This window comes from Eleutherodactylus coqui, chromosome 1, assembly GCF_035609145.1.
Source record: "Eleutherodactylus coqui strain aEleCoq1 chromosome 1, aEleCoq1.hap1, whole genome shotgun sequence".
In the NCBI taxonomy this organism is placed as follows: domain Eukaryota; kingdom Metazoa; phylum Chordata; class Amphibia; order Anura; family Eleutherodactylidae; genus Eleutherodactylus; species Eleutherodactylus coqui.
Genome location: NC_089837.1, coordinates 464,421,665 through 464,443,671, shown reverse-complemented (window position 1 = coordinate 464,443,671; position 22,007 = coordinate 464,421,665). Strand labels below are relative to the sequence as shown.

Below are 22,007 nucleotides of genomic sequence, written 5' to 3'. Positions count from 1 at the left end.
CAGATGGTCCCAGACATGTTCTATTGGTGATTAATCTGGCGATTGGGCAGCCACGGAAGTGTGACAATGTTGTGGAGGCATTCCTGTGACCTCCTTGCTGTTGTTTATGACACTACTGCAAATGGAAGTGATGGTGGGTATCAAAGGCCGTACACATAATAGGCATCGTGATACCAAATGTTCTTCAGCCAGGCACCTGGAAATGGTTCTGACAGACACAGAGGCCTTTAACGATGGTGCCACCTGTCTCTGGATGGTGGACAATGAAACAGAGCTACTCGTGCTAGTCAGACGATCAGACAATCCTCTCTGCTGGTGGTCTGACAAAAGGCGTCCTGAGTTCGGCCACCTTGTGTGTGCCCTCACACATCCACTGGTCCCAACACCTCCTAACAGTCTGGTCAGAACGGCAATTTGTCGATACGACCATCCAGCTTCTTGCATTCCAATAGTGCGCCCCTCTCAAACTCTGTTAATTGGGCTAAACCTCTTCTCTGCGTCATAGAGGCGTCTAGTGGTCAACAAGCTCTACACAAGCGGAAGAAGAGGTCACTACACACAAGGAGCCTCTGAGGGCCTTTTTATAGGCCAAGGGAGGAACCACTTTTAGGGCCTCAGGTGACAAGACTATTCATCTAATCACACCACAACTCTAATCATTTACATATCTACCTGAGATGTAACTGCATGCCGAGTCTTGGAGCAAAATGATAACTTCTTCTAGGGGCTTGTTTTTTTTTACAAAGAGTGTGTGTTCTTGTCATGTTTACAAGTAATGCACTGCGCTCGTCAGTTAGGACCAGAACAATAAAATTAATGGTAATGCCAAATCCACTTACATGACGGACAGCCAGCAATGTTGTCCATCGGGTGTCTGTTTTGCTGTTCATCACTTTACTTAAAAAAAATAGCTGTGCTGTTCTTTTCTTGCATTTTGCTGGAACACAATCAAGGCCCATGTGCAAAGAATGTACCTGAACCTCCCACTTTCCCCAGCAGAAAGTGCTGACCACAGCGCAATGGCCTGGGTTGGTATTGCAGGTATAGCTGTTGTTGAATTTAGTGAAACCAGTTTTGCAGTACCAACACAGGCCACTGTGCTGTGGTCAGCGCACTCTGCTTCCTGAGCAGACTGCAGGGATAGCAGAGCCTAGAATCAGCTGATCAGCGGGGATCCGAAAAGCGGGTCCCCACTGATTATCTATGGATGACCTGTTGGTCATCAATAGCAAAATAAATATTTACCTAGAGGGAGGGGGGGCGGTTGCTGTTTCGTTTTAGGCAGCTTAGGTCCCTATTACCCCCTGGGCTCCTTTGCAGTCAATGCTGAATACACCTAACAATACAATTCACCAACACATTATAAAAACGCTTTTTTTATATTGTACACGACCCAGATTGTGTAGTCGGAGAAGGCAAGCTGGTTAATTTGTTGGGGAAAAAAAGCAAACATATATATATATATATATATATATATATATATATATATATACATATATATATATATATATATATATACATATATATATATATATATATATATATATATATATTTATATTTAGATGCATGCACACATGTGTGTGTATATATATATATATATATATATATATATATATATATACAGGTGTGAAGTATATTTAGCAGTGGAAACAAATGGGTGTAGGTGCGACCTTTTTGTGATAAAGAAGCACAAAACATCAAGATAATAAGGTTTCTTAATTTAGGTTGAATATTGGTTGTAGACTTTGTACATCAACATCTTGATAGCCCATCTCACAATAGCAACCAATTCCTATATATCCTCTTCTCTACATTGAGAGGGGTATATTCACTGCCAAATATATGAGATTACATAGTAGCATAGAAATGAATGAGATCCATCAAAAATATGTAGAAAAACACAGTTTACAAGTGCAAACTTTTGTTATACTGTCATTTATCATCGGCACAATCTAGTTTTGTTACCTTCAGGTGGGACAAGTCGGTGAAAGAAATAGGAATATACTGAGAAACATCAGTCAGAAAGAAATACGGAGAGTTCAGATGAGCAGAAAGGGAAAACATTAGAATAAAGGGAACACAACTAATAAAAAACTAAATAGGAGAAGGAGAGCAGGTGCATCAAATAGAGAAGTATATTCATGGTTGCCGGCTGTACCAAGGATCCTGTCAGCAGGAAATAATAATGTCAGAAACTTTAAATGTCCTTTCAGGGTATTGAATTGGGAAAGGCACAGTAATAAAAAAGTCTAATAATATCACTGCGATATATACAGCGAGAATATTGTTTGTATACTAGATTATACCCTGGATCCATGTGTGTGACTATATGACGGTCTATGTACAGAGGGGAGGGGGGGAGCTGGGGAATACTGGCTGCTTAGGTTCAGCCAATCCTCCTCTCTGCTCAGAGAGTGAAGACAGGAGGAGATAAGGGGCTGGCAAAATCCTTGTAACCTCAGAAAGCATAAGCTGAGCAGCAGCAGATCCCTGCAGACAACTGACTGACCCTGGAATAAAGCAGGACATACATACAGGATGGAGCCCAACAGTCCCCGAAAGATCCAGTTCACTGTACCACTTCTGGAGCCACATCTGGACCCAGAGGCAGCCGAGCAGGTGAGGTTGAGGGCATTGATCATGAAGCTTTGTTCACTATATTTAGGAAGACATGGGGGGCAAGCCTATAGGATAGGGTGCTGTGGGTCACATCTAAAAAAGATGGGCAATATGTGCAGAAGAGAATGAAGGAAAGCAATGGGGGAACTGCAATAAAGTAGCCGAATTGAGAGATCTTCTATGGAGATGCCTTTAAGGCGAGAGTGTGATAGAAGAAAAGTGTGAAGAAGAAGAAGACAACAGTGTATGGGGTGAAGAGAGCTGGTGCCAGCGGAGGAGTGAGGGGGACACAACACTGGAAAGGTCACATGCCAACTCCAAGCTGTAATTAAATCCTTCTGGATTGGTACGGTTTACTATGTGGCTTGCTGTGCAGCTGTGTCTATGAGATGGGAGTGCCGTTCTATCACAATCTAATGAATATACTGAATATTAATAGAGAAGGGATGCCTCCCTCGGCTATTGATGCTCGGGGATTGCATGCATTTTTTGGGGCCCGATGCTTGTTGCAGGATGGAAATGGTTAACAGTTTGTTGATAAAATGTTTCGAAAATTAAAATAGTGCTGAAGTTGTATCCACATTATGATTACTTACAATGGAAGTAGATACATTGTATCACAAGTGTCACAGCTGATTCAACTCAGGCACTTAGGGTTTACTGTGTTGTATCATAGGTACTGTAGCTGATTCATATGCACTTTTGATCCACACAAAGGTTCTCTTACAAGTTGTTGAAATTGGGTTTCATGTTGTACGTGCTGTAATACAGATGTAGCTGAGCTGAGTTTGTTACCGTGTATATTGTGTACTGGGTGTGTAAGTTACAGTATTATGGTTTGCTATCTGTGTTACAGCTTAACCCATTAAAGGGAGGCATCATGCTATAGTGCAGGAGGAGCTGAGCAGATTGATATATAGTTTTCTGGGGGAAGCATTCAGTATAACTTGTATTTCAGTCATTTATATCTCTGCTCATTCAGGGTTGAACAGTCCAATGGGCGGAGCTATCAGTGATTGATAACTATAGGTGTATGACTGTATATACAGGGAAGGCTGTTAGTCACTGATAGCTCCGCCCATTGGACTGTACAACCGTGAATGAGCAAAGATATAAATGAATAAAATACAAGTTATACTGAATGTTTTCCCATAAAACTATATCTCAATCTGCTCAGCTCCTCCTGCTTTATAATGGGCTGTCTGCAGATTTGAATGTATTCTTGAGCTGAAAGATTCCCTTTTAATATACTTAATTTAGAGAGGTTAGAATGTCTTTGTTCAATAAACAGCACCACACTTTTATATAGGTTGAGTTTGGTATTACAGCTCAGTCACAGGATATGCCATCACTTTATGATCAGTAGGTGTTCGACCTCTGGGACCACACTGATTCTGAGAATTAAAGGTCTGCAGTGCTGGTTTAAAGGGTTTCCAGTTGTCAACTATCAATTGCCTATCCTCAAGGGTGGGCCATCAATAGTACATTGGCAAGGGTCCATTGCCAGGGATCCGCACCAATCAGGGATTTTGGTTCTCTGTGCCAATGTAATCATGCACTGAGCCTATTTTTGCAGGAAGTAGACAGCTCCATTCTCTATAAAGTGGCCAGATTTGGTATTACAGGCAAAGGACACACTTCTTTCATTGGAAACGTAGCCTGCAATGCCAAGTCTGGCCACTGCAGTGAGAACGAAGCTGTCTGCTTCCTGAAGAAATCAACTATGTGCATAAACACACCAACTGATTGTTAGAAGTGCCAGATGTATAATTGATGAAAAAGAAGGTCTGCATGGACATGACAGGGACGTGGCACTAAATCAGTGCTGTGGCCTCCTCTCATGACTGGTGGAGATCCCAGAGGTCAGATCCTCACTGAGCCTAAAATGATATACCATTATTTTATAAGATGGGATTACCCCTTTTAAATGTCTGTTACCTTTGTGCTGAGCATTTACGTACCATGACCAGCACGGATGCAATGCAATGTTCATACCGGACAAAAAAATACCAGTAGGTTCCATGTAAAACACCAAAACTACCACCAAATACAACCAAGGTGGGAAAGGGAAATTTAACCCTAACAGCATGAAGAGGAAAAATCCCTGTCTAAAGTGGAGCATTCACCCAGACAAGAATGGCCTCACATCCCGAACCTGGGCCACCTGCACTGGCACTAGGTGAAAACAGGAATTGACTACAAACAGGTGGAACAGATATAGGCAGCAGGTGCAACGACAAAAACAACTATATACAAGTAAATAAACCAGCTACTTAACTGAATCAGGATGGCAACACCAAGGGAAATATGGGCTAGACCAACTTCACCACAAGAGATGAATAAGCCCTCACTCTAATAGATTGGTCATCCAGGGAAAACATCTAAGAAAACCTCAACATACTACTCCCAATGGCCCTTTAGCAATGTCGGAGGAACCCTAAGGGGTAATAGACAGACATCAAAGGATGTGTCATAAATAATGTGTCTCACACTGACATAATGCCACTGTAGACATTATGCCATGACCCTGTCGCAACCGTTGAGCCGTGACAGTGTCCTTCCAGACTTCCCCTTATAATAATTTCTTATTTATTTCAGTATATATGCAGCAGTTTCCTGATATTCATCTCTTTATCATTGATGGTTTTAGCAATCTTTGCCTTATAATCAGTCATTCTATCAGTGTTGTTATAGAAATCAGCTCTCTTTGCATTTCCTGGTGGGTCGGTGATTGGCTGCTGTTTATAAACAGAAGTATATTAGAGGAGGCAGATCTTCAGGGGAAAGGACAGAGTGGCAGCCCAATGATAAGACAGGGGGTGTGTCTTCCAAAACCAATGATCAGACAAGGGGTGTGTCACAGACTACCTCAGACTCCTGTAGGCACTGTAGATAAAATAGAGCTATAGATCACAGCTCTGTCTGAACTACAAGCTGCCAAGCAGCCAGAACTGAGGACAATAAAAATCTGTTAATTTTTCCTGAAGACTCCTACATATTATATTTGAGCTCCTAACTAGTTGGTTACTTTAACTAAAAAGGGGCTAAACTGCAATACAGACCGTGTCGATGGAGAAGAGGGGTGCTGCTTCTGCAAAAAAGCAGATCTTTTTTATAATCTCATACAACTTTTTCAAATTAGAACTTTTCACATTGAGATGCATTTCTTCTAGTATGTCTATGGCATTTACCTGATAATATTTTTCTCCATGGTGGTTTAGTTGTTTGTAGTCTATAATCATTCTGCATTTGCTGTTTTGAAAATCATACACAGAAGCCAGCCTGAAAAAAGCACTGGAGATGGATAAAGTAGCAGTTTGAGACAGTGATGAGACAAGTGGTGGATGTCAGAAGAAGACTCAAACTCCCATTAGACAATACAACTAAGCAGCATAGCTGGATCCTAATTAATGAATCCCTTTTATTTGTATCGCGGATGCATATTACGCAGCATTTTATATCACATGCTATTGGGTTTTGTCCCCATTGGGGCTCACAATCTATATTCATCCATCTCTATGTTTTTGAAGTGTGGGAAGAAACAGAAATACCTGGAGGAAACCCCTACAAACACAGGGAGAATATACAAACTCCATGCTGATGTTGTCCTTGGTGGCATATGAACCCAGGACCCCCGCTAATTAACCCATGTACATACAACTAGCCTTATGAATGGTGAGGTACAGCAAGGTCGATTTTTACAGCTCAACCATAGAGGCTGTAGTACAATTCAAGGCAGAAAATCTATACAACGACAATTCTGAAATAAGGACCCTAAATTGACTGCATTTGATTAATTTTCAGGAGTCAGTTAGTTCTTGCTGCTGTTTAGCATCCCTTCTAGGAAGAAGTCAAGAAAATCAATTGTACTCAATTATATTTTGCATTATTTTTTTATTTTAGAACAGCAAAAATACTTCCCGTTTATATAATAATAATTACAATAAACTTTCCTTTTGCCGGTTATGCAAAGAACATTTTTCCCTCTTGCCTTGTTTCAGGTCTTTTTTTCAAATCCTAAACGGCTGTCATTTTGCAGCAATCAGAATTTTGCAGAATTCGCGCATTTCATTTCATTTGCATTGATTGCCAATGGCATTGTAAAGAGTGGGAGGGGGAGGATAAAGAGAAAATAGACTTCGCATGATAGAACGCTTGGTTCATGTTTTCAAGTCTAACATAATTGTTTGCATTCTGGCATTCGACCCAAAAACTCACCTTCAATTACCTTACAAAACAATGGCTTCTCTATCCTCGTAAAGCTTCATCTTCATGATTCTAATGAGCTTCATTTCAAAGAATGTATCACAAGGATATGTTTATGAGAGGAGTAAACCTCCCTCAAGCAACTACTCCTACCAGATCCAACAAGCTGGTAAATATACCATACATTTTGTAAGCAGACGTTATTATGTGTTCTGTATTACCGCTGTAATATCGCAATTTAAGAGAGTAATAATAGTTCTTTAGGCTTTACAATTACTACTTAGATACTTTACTATTATTACATATTTTTGGTGGAAACTAGGGGTAAGCAGAGAGCTAATCTAATATAAAAACTCTATGCAAATATTGTCTTAATTGGATTGTGTTTATATCCACACTGCTAACCACTGTGACAAATTACAGCTATTATAAGGGATTGCCCCATCTGGATAACACTGTATCACCATGAGGGCCCGCCGGCAATCAGCTGATCTGAGTAGATCTAGCAGCTGTGAAATCCCCTCGCCAGGGGAAGGTGTAAGGACAAAGGCATATCTTGAAGCTCCTGAGCCCCAGCGCAAAATCCCCCACAAAGCCTTCAACTATGAGATGCATTCAAGTTCTGGGGTCTCGTAATTTTTTTCTTATTTGCTACTTACCCCAGAAAGCTAAAAGTATTGTCACTTCTCAACAAAATCTCCCTCTTGACATACACATTTTTTACAGTGTTGACACTGTGATTGCATGGAAGATGCAAACAATTCTTTGGGGGTCTGTTTTGCCCACTTAAAAATCGCTGGTGCAAAAAGGCCATGGCTGGAAAACGTGCGACCATGGAGAGGGTCCTTCATCGGTAGAAAAAGCCAGAAAATCACTGGATGCAAAAACAAAGTAGGGAGCATGAAGAACCACTTCAAAGTTGTCATGAAGAAACCCCTGAATAAAGACTGCCTAATAAACAGCAAGCAATGTTGTATCACACATAACAATCGACAATAAAGACATTGAATCAGTCCAAGATTTCACTTTCCTTGGATCCAAGATCAACTGCAGTGGCGAGTTGGGGCCTGAAATCAAATGAAGAACCAGTCTTCACCGTAGGGCAATTCAAGGAATGGCCAAGATATGGAAGAGCCAAGACATCAGCATTACAATAAAGACTTGAAGCAATGCAATCATTTCTCCAATTACTACATATGCATGCAAAACCAGGACACTAAAGAAAGTAGACAAAAGAAGAAGGATCGAGGCCTTTGAGCTGTGGTTTTGGCAGCATATGCTGCGCAGACCATGGACAGAGATGGTCACAAATAAGCCTATCCTAGACCGTGTCAGACCAAAAGTATCACTAGAAAGCAAAATCATCAAGCAAAGGCTTTCATACTTTGGTCATATCATACGAGACAATACTCTGGAAACAGCATTGATACTCAGCATAGTCAGTGGGTCCAGAAGAAGAGGACGCCAAAGAACACGCTGGCTAGATACACTCGAGGTTGAAATGAACATGACTGTAGAAAATCTGAAGGAAGCGGCCAAAGACAGGGAAGCATGGTGTATGCTGATCCACAAGGTGACTGAAAGTCGGCAACGACTAAACGGCTAAATTTTCATCAATGAGCAGAAGTGTTGTCTTGATAGAATAGCGGCACCCACCCAGAGCAAACTTCATGCATCTTCAGGTCTTCGCGCAAAATGCTGAATTTTCAGGCAATCTCTTCAACAGTGAATTGGTGGTCCTCCATAACAACTTGCTCCATTCACACAATCATGTTATTGGTTATTGGCTGGTGCGTGGTCGAGGCTCCTTTGGTTTCTTTCTTACACAACATTTAGCCTTCTTTGAACGGTCACACCCATGGACACGCATTTATGTCCATGACATCTTCACCTCATGTCTCACTCAACCGACAATCAATATTGATGGGTGTCATTCCACACAAGGGAAGAAAATGGATGATTAAACACTGTTCTTGGAACATGAACGTCACCATTTTAAATATCGAAAACCCTTCTAACTCAAGCATCAGCTCGGTGCACTGGACAATGCTGCCATCTGTCATCCCCAAAGAATGCCTGCTTCTTCTCAAATGTGCCCCATGTTTCTATTTGCTCCTTTTCCCGAGAAAAAAATTAGGAGACCCTAGAACTTAAATACATTTTGTAGCATGTGCCATTTTTAATGCTGGTGAGTGGAACCTTTTAGCACAGAAGTGCCAGGACCTGCATGCACTTGTTCCCTCTGCACTGTCTATAGCAATAGCCTTGTTTAGGGCATCTTTTAAAATGAATGGTCAACCATGTAGTACATGTACACTGGCTCCTCCAGGACAAGACCTTCAATTTGCAGCAGCTAGCTAATAGATGAGGGTCCTAAGCAAAGAATTCCCCTCTATGATGTCTATATGGTCTAATAAGGTATATAGAAAGGATTGCCCTAGTAGAACAACCTCTTTTCTGCTACTACTACTACTATAATTAGTGCTCAGTAACTCAGTGCCGGAACATTCTATAGTTCATTGTCTAAAAGTAAACAGCTCAAAAATTCAGATTTTTTTCCACTCTTGTTTAGTTCTGTGTCTAGTATAGCTACTCCATTCACTTGAGTGGGGCAGAGCTACAATACAAAAAAATATAGAACACTTGGCATCAAAGGGTAGATTTATTAAGACACACGTTATATATGCCTGTCTTAATATTATCCCCCCCCCCCCCCCGGCACATAGTGCACCTAATACATGAAGAGGAGCTTGCGTCTTCATATATTAGGCACATCTTGGCTCCTCCATGCACCTACACAGAAATCTACACCAGCTAAGAGTTGGAATAGATCTCTGGTATAATTTACGCAGTTTCCAGTGTAAATATGTCGGTCCGGGGTGGCCACAATCCCTTTTCAGGAAAGTAAACAGGAACAGAAAAAAACACGGATGGCGCTCAGGAGAAGCCAATGCCAGCAAAAGGATGTGAGCGTCAGATAAATTATTTTCACTTAGGCTGGACACCCACTGGCGTTTTATTCTCTCTTGCGCTGCGAGAGCAAGTGGAAACATTCGCCTCGCAGTGCAAGAAAGACGCCGGGATATCGCCAGTCTTGTCAATGGGGCCAACGGCAGCAGCGCTAGCACCATTAAAAAGGTAGGGAGAATACCACGGACTTCTGCCACAGCTGTCACAGCTGTAACAGCTGTGGCAGAAATGCAGCATGCTATCCCATTGCTGGCTCCCCGCCACTGCTGTCCAGCACTTTCAGCACTAGCTATAATTGGCTGAGCGCTTAGCCAATCAGCACAGCCTTTTCAGGAGGCGGTGATTTTTAAATCCCTGCCTGCTGAAAGTGTTGGACAGCAGTTCCGGGGAGCCAGCGGGAGGACGCGTCTGAGCGGCGGAGAGGTGAGTACATTTTTTTCCTTTTTTTTACCAATTAATGATGATTTTTCAGGGAAGGGCTTATATTTCAAGCCCTTCCCCGAAAATCATACTGCGGGGTTTGCCACAAACCACTGCTTTCAATGGGACAGTCAGCAGCGCCGATCCCATTAAAGGCAATGGGATAGCATGCTGCACTTCTGCCACAGCTGTCACAGCTGTGGCAGAAGTCCAGGGTATTCTCCCTATCTTTTCCGCTGGCCCCATTGAAAAGACTGGTGATATCCCGGCGTCATCCCGGCGTCTTTCTTGCACTGTGAGGCGAGTGTTTTTACTTGCTCTCGCAGCGCAAGAGAGAATAAAACGCCAGTGGGTGTCCAGCCTTACTTGGAAGGGTCCTCCTATCCATTTCACCCCATTATAGATCCAGGATAGCGCTCAGAAATAATCAATTAGTTCCAGGGTTTCTTCTTAGTAGAACGTCAAAATCTTTCATCGCCAATAAACTTTACCAATATTTTACTATAGCATAATAGTCTAAAGAATCTAATGGCAATGCATTTCGGGGGTACAAGCTTACCCCCTTTATCAAGCCTTAATGATCTCTGCACCGGAATCACCTTCCTTTTATGTTTTTTCAAACTACACATGGGTGCCAAGTTTTAAGCCCAAAACACGTTGCCATTAGATTATTGAGACTATTATGCTATAATGTAAATATTGGTAATGTTTATTGGTAATTGAAGATTGTGAAAACACCCTGGAGCTAGATGATTATTTCTAAGGGCTATCCTGGATCAAAAAAGGGCAAAATAGTTGGGAGGACCCACTTATTCTCTCATTCCATGTAAGTGGAAATAATTTATTCGGCACCTACATCCTTCTGGTGACATTGGCTGCTCCTGTTTTTTGTTTGTTCCTATTCATCACTTCACTGAGATCATTGTGGGACTTAAGCGAGGGACAGCACTCTCCCGGTTTTCAGAGATAGCAACTATGGAGGAATATTCCTCATCTGTACCTATTTGTTAAGAGGTTCTGTCCATTAGGTGTACCAGGGGGCTCCATGTAAATCCCTCTGAAACATTGGGTGAGTTCTTTTCTAAGACTCATTCACTAGAATTAGTTTCAAGTGGAAGCTTTTGGAGCACGGCTAGCCCAGTTTTGGTTTATTTTAAGGAAAGTATCATAGAGCAGTTTACCAGTCTAAAAGTTGCAAAACTTTTGCACAAGCCATGCTTACACCAACTTTTGCGACTTTTATACTCCCAAAAATTGAATGATAAATCTCCGTCATATTTCTGAGTACAATTGAGGAAATGATTTCCAAAGTGATTTATATCCATTTCCTGCAGCAATTGAGGAAGACTAGTTCAGTACTTTTCTTGATGCCTACTGTATCATTAGCAGCATGTTATACCTCAAGTCACTGAAATACCTACAAAACATTTACTGCAAAGATCACATTTTATTCCAAAGTCTCCAAAATCACATCACGGCAAATCCTTTGTTGTGGAAAATGGCATTTGTTGGATTTAAATCACTTTGGAAATCACCTCTTCAATTACCTTCCAGTGGCATGCCTGCATTTTCTATGTCATTTGGAGTAATAATGTGGTTCTCAGGCTGAAGAAGAAGAAAGCAGATCTGAAACTAAAAGGCTTTTCTGGTTTTCCATAAATAAATATTAATGCTAGGAAGAAAAGCTCTCCAGCTTGCTTTTTTGTTCTATAACAGGCCTTATTTATCAAGACCGTCTTATGGAAAAACTGTCTTTGTTAGCCGTAGCAACCAATCAGAGCTCAACGTTCATTTCTTAAACTGCTGTGCTAAAATGAAACCCGCACTGTGATTGTATGAGCAAGAATGACAGCTTATCGGCTAAGGTTTATTCATCATTACCCTTTTGGGTAAGAGTAACCAGTGACGTCATTGGGACTGCTGGGGTCCAGAGCGTTCATGTTCCAGCAGATGCAATGATGAACGCCTCAAGAAAGGAACACATATAAGTTGAGTATATACTCCAGCAAAGTAGGAAAAATGAAACATAGCAGGATGGCAATACTCATGTCTAGCTCACTGCTAAGTTAACCAACCAGACCAATCATATTACTGAAGCTTAAAGGGGTTGTATCAAGATCTAAAGTTATCCCTTATCCATAGGATCAATGGGATCTGACTGCTGGAATCCCCCTTGATCCAAAGAATGTGGGTTCCAACACTCCTCTTATGAATAGAGTAGAGGTCGCACATGCACACCATCGCTGCATTCATTTTAATGACAGTGATGTAATCGAGAGACCCAGAGGTCAGACTCCCACTGATCATAAAATTATCCCCTATCCTTTCAATAGGGGACAACTTTAGATCCTAATCCAACCCCTTTAACTTAACTTTGACATGTTTTTAAATAGTCAGCAGACAAAATTGGCTTTGTATTTACTTGACTTGTGAATCTTTGCAGTTTTTACATCCATTTCAATGCTGTAAAACTGCCCATGAAGGATAAATTGGACCACAGCATTTGGGCGCCGCTATATTTCCGATCTGCCTTTAACCCAACTTTTGGATGAAATTCAGCAAGCACATTCAAAGCATACTCAGTTGGGTTTACCCAGTAATGATGAATGGCCCGAGCATGCGCTCTAGAGATGCTTGAGGCAATGATGAACAGGCAAAGCATGTTTTTTGTGCTCAGAGCATGCTTGCAATCTAATAATGAATACGTCTTTAGACAGTTATGATAAATATGCCCTGAAATTGTGCTTAAAATCCTCAGTTTCATAACCTATATTTGCTATTAGGTTGGGTTCACATCTGCCCCAGAACCTTGGTTCAGAAGTTCCATCGCAGATCCGTCAAAAAAGCCCCCCTGCTGCAGATGTAAAAGTAGCCTTAGAATGACAATGATGTCATTAAATGGCTGTGATTGGCTGAAGGCACGTGTGTTTTCTGGAGGCGGGGATTTCAAGCCCTGTGTCCAGAAAGCAATGCTCTGCCGGGGACCAGGAGGGAGCGACAGCCTGCAGCAGCGCCGCAGAACGCCAGGAGAAGTGAGTAATGATTTTTATTCTTTGCTCCGCTGTATTCCCAGCGTATAAGGTGACAGTTGGGGGGTCGTCTTATACGCCCCGTCGCCTTATAAGCCGGTATATATTTTTATTGTAACACATTTCTGGATGAATTGCAGGGAAGGGCTTATATATTTAACCCCTTCCCGACAATTCATCCTGCGATCACCGGCAGCCCATTGCTTTCAGTGGAACCTGCTGTATTGCTGGCTCCATTGAATTCAATGGGCAAACATCGTTCTTCTCTGCCACAGCTGTTACAGCTATGGCAGAGGAGAACGATCTTTATGCTGACAGTGGGGGGGGGGGCACTCTTGCCGCTATTGTGGCTTAATAGTGGGACCTGGGAACTTGAGATGCAGCCCAACATGTAGCCCCTCGCCTGCCCTATTTGTTTCTGTGTCGTTCCCATCACTTTCTTGAATTGCCCAGATTTTCACAAATGAGAACCTTAGCGAGCATCGGCGATATACAAAAATGCTTGGGTCGCCCATTGACTTCAATGGGGTTCGTTACTCGAAACGAACCCTCGAGCATCGCGAAAAGTTCGTCCCGAGTAACGAGCACCCGAGCATTTTGGTGCTCGCTCATCTCTAATGATAATCCAACTCACTCAGTTGTATTTCATAAACTCCTAATGTTCTAGCTACAGTCTTTACTTAGACTTAGGTCCTCTCACATCTTTCAGCGCATCAAGCAACAAGAGAATGCGACCGTTTATGCTCAAAGTAGCAGTTTCGACAACATCCCATGAAAGGTTGACAGTGTTCAAGTTCTTTATAAAAGCACGTTGCCAAGTGGTATTTTGCCTTCCATGGGACAGTGATTCTTGCCATTCTTGTCTTTGGGAGTCTGAGAATGTGCCCAGCAAAATGGAGTCAGTGTTCAATGACTGGGTAATGGCGTTGGCTGCGTACCACAGTGGCGGTAAATTTCTTCATTCATAATGTAATCATTGTAAGTGACTTTGAGCAGGTGACAAAGGCATTGCTGTTGGAATACATCAAGTCTCTGGTTGAATTATGTGGTCTCTTTCCATGTTTCAGATGCACATAGTACAGTTGGGATAACGATAGTCTTCAGAAGTCAGATCATCATTTGTAATTGGAGTGCGGTAGTAGCCCATATAGGGCATAGACATTGGAAAGTTGCTCATACCTTCTCAATACGACACTGGACATCATGTTGAGTATCCTCGTCATCGGTGATTGCACTACTTAAGTAGACAACCCAGTCAACCTCTTGCAACTACTGTTGTTTGTTGACCATAATTGAGGCATTTGTGGAAATCGCATAATCTGTGTCTTCTTGTAATTAATTCGAAAACCATCCATCACCGTTTCTTGTTCTAGAGCTGATGTTATTTGTTGGAGTTTGGGAAGCGATGGTGCGAGGAGAACTAAATAATCTGCAAAGTCCATCTTATTAAACCATTGTAGTGTGTTTCTTGCATGCCAAATTGCCAACTATATTTACCCCGATTGCTCATGTCATGACGTGGTCAAGCACTAGATTGAAAAGGAATATTGACAGAATATATCCTTGTCGAACACTTGAGTCAATATTAAATACCAGTGACTCCCATATTGGTCTGAATACAGCAACTAGAGTCGGAGTACAGTACGTGAAAAATGTTAATTAATTGGTCGGGTATGCCATAGAATTTAATGATCTTCCATAAGGAGTCTTGGCGAAGGCTGTCAAATGCTTTCTACCTACAGTAAGCAGCAGTAAATACAAGGTCATGTATATGGCAAAGCTATCTGCAGGGAGTTAACACAGAGCACACAGCTACATACTATGGAGCATTAGGCACTCCATGTGCCTCCATATGGTGCTTCATATAGTCTCCGAGAAAGACCCATTTCCAGCTCAGAGATTGTGCATAGCTCTAACATGCTACCATGCATGAGCATACGATCTTCTGGTGGTATAATGGCAGCCATTTTTTCTTGTCAATTTTATAAGATTACCTGCAAATTATCTTTCCGTATGTCTGAATTGTTAACTATACATCATATAGAATTGAGACGATAACACAGTATGGCCATGTTAGTGCTTCCAAGTACTGCATGCTGGAAATGTTTCTGAAGTGCAGAATGATGTAATACTATTCCCAACATACAATTTTAGTGCTATTCTTTTATGGGATCTTAAATGTTTAATCTCCAGTAAATATGTAATTGTCTTTTGCATTTAAACATATGGCTTGCTTGCAAAGTTGTCTGACTTTTCAGTTAAAGTTTCGTAAACCATTTAGAAACTGTATGGTTTCTTAGGAACAAGCTAATTAAGATGACAATCTTATCCCTAGTTCTCTGTTTGCTTCAGGCACTACCAATAAATATTCCCCAGAGCTTCTTCATCAATCTAAAAATTACTACAAAATCTATCTGGTAGTATAAAGGTCGTACAATGAAATGTCTTATTCTTATCAGGCCGAAGAAATCTGACAGGATAGTCCTGCATGAGTTTGAAAGCTGTAGAGATGCAATCCATATTCATAGATTTATTGAATGCCACATTCTTCCAAGATGTAAGCTCTTGTGTGGATCTGGAGCTCAGTCTACTCAACAACAACATCGAAACCTATACTATGTATGGATTGTCTCTTATAATAGGGTTAAAGAAAGAAATATTACAAGCAGTAAGAATCTGGCATAGCATTACATCATACTGCGATCTGACAGACAGTCTGTCAAGCCACCCCACGGGCATGGCTTGATAGGCATTCTGCCATGACAGCCCTGGGGCCTTTCAGAAGGCCCCCAGATGTCATGACACCCGCACAGCTCCCTGCAATCTCATCGTGGGGTGGAAGGGGGTTATGGGATCCCCGAACATTAGAATTGACAGTGGCATTCAAAGGGTTAACAGCTCCGATGAGCCGCATGGCTTATAAGAGATTTTACCTCCTGGGGTCGGTAAAACAGCTGGCGCCCACGATGTATGAAGGGAGATCACCCTGCCATCTCCCTTCATACATATCCGGCAGCTGCAGGACGTAAAAACATGATAGGCCGGTCACTAAGGGGTTTTCTTAGTAAATTGATTGCATGGGATGCAATATAAATAAAAACAAAAACACACCTCCCTCTGATACGGTGCTCCGCCACTCACTGCACTCTGGTCTTCTGTTTATATGTCTAGTCATTTGACTGCTGCAGCCAGTAGAAGGCTGGATGGGAATGTCACTGATCATATCCCATAAACTAGTCTTAGGCTTCTAGAAGCTCACATGACACGTTTTATTGGATGTCACCAGGCCTTCTGGCTGGATGACGTCACTTGTCAGATGTTGCGGTGGTCCATCGCCTCAGTGAGAATGTTTATTTTATATAGTTTTGGGCACAGGGGGCGCACAACTATATAATATAACTGGGTAAAACCCTTTAAATGATCCGGACTATACTATTATCATTGAATCTGTCAACGTCTATCTCCGAGACATAATAGATAAATAGCTGTATAACTTGCTATCAGAATTCTGCTCTCAGAAAACCCATTCAAATGGCTCAATATCCAGGATGTCTAAGCATCTAATTCCCAAAAATGAAAGACTTTCTGTCATCACAAGATGGGAAAATTACTTTAAGACTTCACTACGGACCATTCTGGACTGATTTTGAGGAAGTCACATTCCTCATCAGTATGCACTAGAATACAAGAACTCAACTACAAAACTGTCACCAAGTGATATAAAATGTCACATGGCACAAGAATCAGTTATCAATAGCTTTAGACTAGGGAACCCTTTGATATGTGTGCCTCCAATAGGTAAATTCAGTCTTAAGCATCAATTTTAGACTTCTCACCTTTGACACTCAATTGACCTAGTCAGCAGGGATTACTGCCGAAAATGCTCTTGTTACTTCATTTGTAACTTTTTTTTGTTAGTAATCCTCTTATCCTCCTCCCCCTTCCTTTCTGTACATCCCAACCCATCCCCCTTCCTTTAAAGTAGATCTCCCATCCTCTAGACTCACATTCTAATTCACACCACATATATAGTTCCATATACAGAAAACAATACAATCTTGCGCTCATCTAGTAAATAAGCAAGCTTCTCTTGACCTGGCATTCTTCTTATTCTTATGGCATTGCCATACAAGAGAGAGAACAGACAAATGCAAATAAGTGTTATCACCAGTCTTTGCCCAACCTTCCCATATAAAAGGCTGTGCTGATGTCCAATATTAAGCAGGGCACCCTTTCTGGTAGTGATTTGAGACTACCTCTTCCCCTACATCACATCTATTGCCATGACTTCTCATAAAATCGTTGAATTACCCCTATTTTAATAGCATTGACAATCCATCCTCTGTATATGTACGTTGCCAGTTTCCACCTAATTGGATGCATCATGGAGCCTACAAGCACATCTCAGTGCAGGTCATGGATGAAAATACCTATCCCACCTAGAATCCCAACACTGCTTAAATCTAGATCTTGATATCTTAGACGCACAAAGAATATTCATTAAAGTATAGGCTATGAATCCATATCCAATGCACTAACCATTGTAGTAGTAGCTCCACCGTCTTCTATGTAGGCTTCAAGGTACCTCCCTTAGACTCACCGATATACAGTATATTAATTATAGAGCATGAAGACTACACTTCCCAGTGCATTAACAGAAAATATATTTTGCTATCATGAGGAAAATCTTACAAATGAAGCTCAAAATATGGCCATACTTATTATATGAATGTTGGCCAAACCTGCCAACTTCAACCAGGCTAGTTGACCATCTAGAGTGTTTGCTTGTTCCTGGAAAGACGGATCGGGCTGTTGGATTTCAATTTACCCAATTATTTTGTTCTTGGGAAGATAAGCTGCTGCTAAAGGTGTCTAGAAATGGCTTCCTTCACTTTTCCTATTAAGAACAGATGCCAACTTAGCTGAGCCAAGCGTGTATGGATGGGATTGACAAGAATAGCTGTCGGCCGAGCAACAGTTCTCAAAAGTGTATGGCCAGCTTTAGTCTACAGAGAATTGGTCATACTTGTTACACATCTCATGTAATGTTATTATTGTGAGGACTATATATGTTTTTAGATGCGTGTTCATTAGAATTTGAAAAGAGTGTTAATGAGATTTCCATCTCCCAAGATGGCTTTAGGGAATGTCTCTTTGATATCACTCTGTGAAACTAACATCAAGGAGCCGGTTCCAAGATTCCGATTGTCCCAGAGGTTTCCTACCTAATAAAAAGCACGGGAAATTCAGTGACATTTTCCACACGGAAAATCTAAAGCTGTTAAATGCCTTAACCATTCTGCGTCTACTTCTTAACAGTGAAAATGTGTGCTAAGAGATGTATCATGGGCTGAGAAGCAATATTACTAACATTTAATTAAAAAAAACATAGCAAAGAGTAAAACAGCTCTGATACACAGCTCTTAATATGCTACATATTCATAAGGGGTAAATGGATTATCTGACTGGTGCCACTCCTCTGCAATAGGAGCCATGATGACAGTAATACAAGTGGTTGGGAGGCCACTGATTACATTGGGGGCAAATTGCTTTTAGTTGGATAACCCATTCAAATGATTAGATTCGGGATGACTTCAGCCATCACTAGAGGGAGTTTACCACATACTGTTAATACATTGCACTCAGTATTAATCTCTTGGTGACATCCATCGTAAATGTAGATGTGCACCGCACAGGGTTTGTATGGAGTGGGCATGGGAGTCTTTGACAGATGACCCACTGCAACCGCAATCAGAAATTCCTCCAATTCCCACTGTTGACCATTTAAATGTTCAAAGGACATCTCGAAAGGCATTTAAATGTCTTGAACGGTGAGATTCAAGCAGATATTCGGGTATCATGGCATTCTGGAGACTTTTGAAGGTCTCCAGGGCTATCATGCATTTCTGCCTATTAAGATGTGCCTGTGGTAGGTCCTAATAGAATGCCTGCAGAAATATAACATACTGCAACACAGAAGTATTGCAGTATATTGTATAAGACAATCGCTAGTTCAAGATCTCTTCAAAGGTAAAAATAAGTGAAATAAAGTTTTACATGCATTACAAAGAATAAAAAAATATCAAAAGCTTAAGCTTCCTTTTTCCATATTTATTATTTAAAAAATGAAACAAAAAAGAAACATATTTGATATTGCTGCATCTGCGAAAGTCCAAGCTATTAAAATAATGCATTATTTTTCCAGAACCATAAACCCTGTCAGAAAAAATAAAAAAAATAAACAAGACCATATATATATACACCGTATGTATATACATATATATTTTTTTATTATTATTTATTTATCTTTTTTAACCTTTCACCTTTTTTTCACCAAAGTTTTTTTTCAGTACATATTATGGCACATTAAATTGTATAATTGAAAAACACTTCTCATTCTGTAAAAACAAACTTTCAAACAGCTACACTGAAAAATAAAGTTAAGACTTTTTGAAAGGGGTGAGGAGGAAACAAAAATAAACTAAACAACAAATGTCTGCGCCCTCAAGGGGTTGAAGCAATATGTAATAACTCCCCCTAGTGGTAGTTGCAGCTATAATTGTATAATTTATTTCTATGTTTATAGAGAAGGTTTAAATCTCTGTATTAGAAAAGTGGAACACCAACTGCTATAAATACTTCAAAGTTAGTTCAGACTCTTGGCTCTAAAAGCAACTTGTGGTAGGATGAGTAGTGCCTTTAATTCCCAAAGCATCAATATGACCATTGGGTACTAGTTGAGTAGGGGTAAATTCTTTGGTCAATGTTATTAACATTGCACCATGTAATATCACGCTTATGCACTACTTTTCCATTGTTCCGTTTTTCCATTGAATTTATGACTAGTGTCTCAGTGTAGTAGAAACTTTTTCTGAGAAACTTGGAGGAACAAGAATGTGCAAGACTAGAAACATTGAGGGTGATTGCCCAGTCGTTTTCAGAACCTGTCTGAATGAGCCGTCACTTCACAGATCTGGAGGAAGAAACCCTTCATCTTCACAGTGTTTCCATTAGAGCTCTGCTAGAAGTCTGCACTGAAGTGACAATAAACTGACATTAGTTAAAAGGACAAGCCAGTCTCATAAATATACCAATGTGTCCTGAGCTGGAGAATGTGCTTCTCTAGTTAACATGTTGCCAGTTGATCCTACTGTGAATAAAGGGATTTTTTTCTATTTTGTGCACTGTGTTTAAATGGTTATGACATCCTATATTAGAATGGCATATCTTATGTTCCCTTGCTCGGCTATGTCCTGCCACCCCCACTGCTGTCCAAAAAACACCATATAATACAAATACCCTCATTGTCAAAAAAAATCGAGCACATAAAAGGACTTGTCGGAATCAAATGAAACTTTCTCGGTGTGATTGTAACAATTATATAAGTGATTACAATATCAGAGCGAAAAGAGAATTTATTATGGAAAACTGAACACTTGATGGGAGGCTCTAGTACCCTGTTGTACCGCCTCTAGCTTGGATACAAGATGTGAAACTGGTGGGCATGGAGGCTCTAGTACCCTGTTGTACTGCCTCTAGCTTGGATACAACATGTTATATGGATGTGCATGGAGGCTCTAGTACCCTGTTGTACTGCCTCTAGCTTTGATACAACATGTGATATAGGCGGGCATGGAGGCTGTAGTACCCTATTGTACTGCCTCTAGCTTGGATACAAGATGTGATACGGGTGGGCATGGAGGCATACAGGTTCAGTATGGTGGTATTCTGCAGCATATTGGTCCACATTTGCTCTAACTTTAAATCATGAAAACTTGTAGGCTGTCGAGGCTGGCATCCCAGAGGGTCCCATACATATTCTATTGGTGATGAATCTGGCGATCAGGGAGGTAATGGAAGTGTGACAATGTTGTGAAGGCTCCTGTGACAAACTTGTTGTGTGCGGCCGAGCATTATCCTACTGGAAAATGCCTCTTGGAAGCCGCCATGAGAGGAACACATGTGGCTGCAGGACGTCCTGAGTATATTGCTAAGCTGACATTGTCCCTCGTACCACTACTAGGGGTGACCAACTGTCACATATGATGACACCCCCAGACTATCACACCAGCAGTGGTGGGGAAGTATGCCACTCCGTAGCAAAGGCAGGATTGAGGTGCTCAATCTAGGTCTCCAGATACAAACACGGCTGTCGTCTGTACACAAACTAAACCTAGATTAATCGCTGAAGACAACCTGGTTCCACTCTGTAGCATCCAGTTTTCTCATTCACAACACTACAAATGGAGGCAACGGTGGGTGGATGCCAAAGCCAGTACACGTAATGGTTGCTGTGAGACCAAATGTCCTTCAGCCAAGCCTCTAGAAATGGTTCCAACAGACACAGGAGTCTGTAACAATGCTGGCACCTGTCTCTGGATGGCAAACAATGAAACAATTGGAGCTGCCATGCTTGTTGGACGAACAGACGATTGTCCTGAGCCCGGTCACCTTGTGTGCCCTCACGCATCCAGTGGTCCCAACCCCTCCTAACAGTCTGTTCAGAACGCCCCAGGTGAAGGGCAATTCATCCATATGACCATCCAGCTTCTCATATTCCAATAATTTGCCCGCTCTCAGGGTGAAATCTATTCAATTGCATTGTAGAGGCGTCTAGCAGTCAACAAGCCCTGCACAAGTGGAAAAAGAGGTCACTACACACAAGGAGCCTCTGAGAGCCTTTTTATAGGCCAAGGGGGGAAACCACTTTTGAGGCCTCGGGTGACAAAACCGTTCATCTTATCACACCACAACTGCAATCC

The 22,007-nt window shown here is 41.4% G+C and overlaps 1 protein-coding gene across 2 annotated transcripts in view; it reads left to right on the top strand.

Annotated features, from left to right (window-relative positions):
- The first annotated feature begins 2,428 nt into the window (after positions 1 to 2,428).
- The window catches only part of PPP1R1A (protein phosphatase 1 regulatory inhibitor subunit 1A), a 151,618-nt gene continuing 132,039 nt past the window's right edge, over positions 2,429 to 22,007 (top strand). For both annotated transcript variants that reach the window (XM_066593859.1, XM_066593851.1), the window contains exon 1: positions 2,429 to 2,620. In XM_066593859.1, coding sequence (XP_066449956.1) covers positions 2,540 to 2,620 — 81 coding nt within the window. In that variant the 5' untranslated portion in view covers positions 2,429 to 2,539. The remainder of the gene's footprint in view (positions 2,621 to 22,007) is intronic.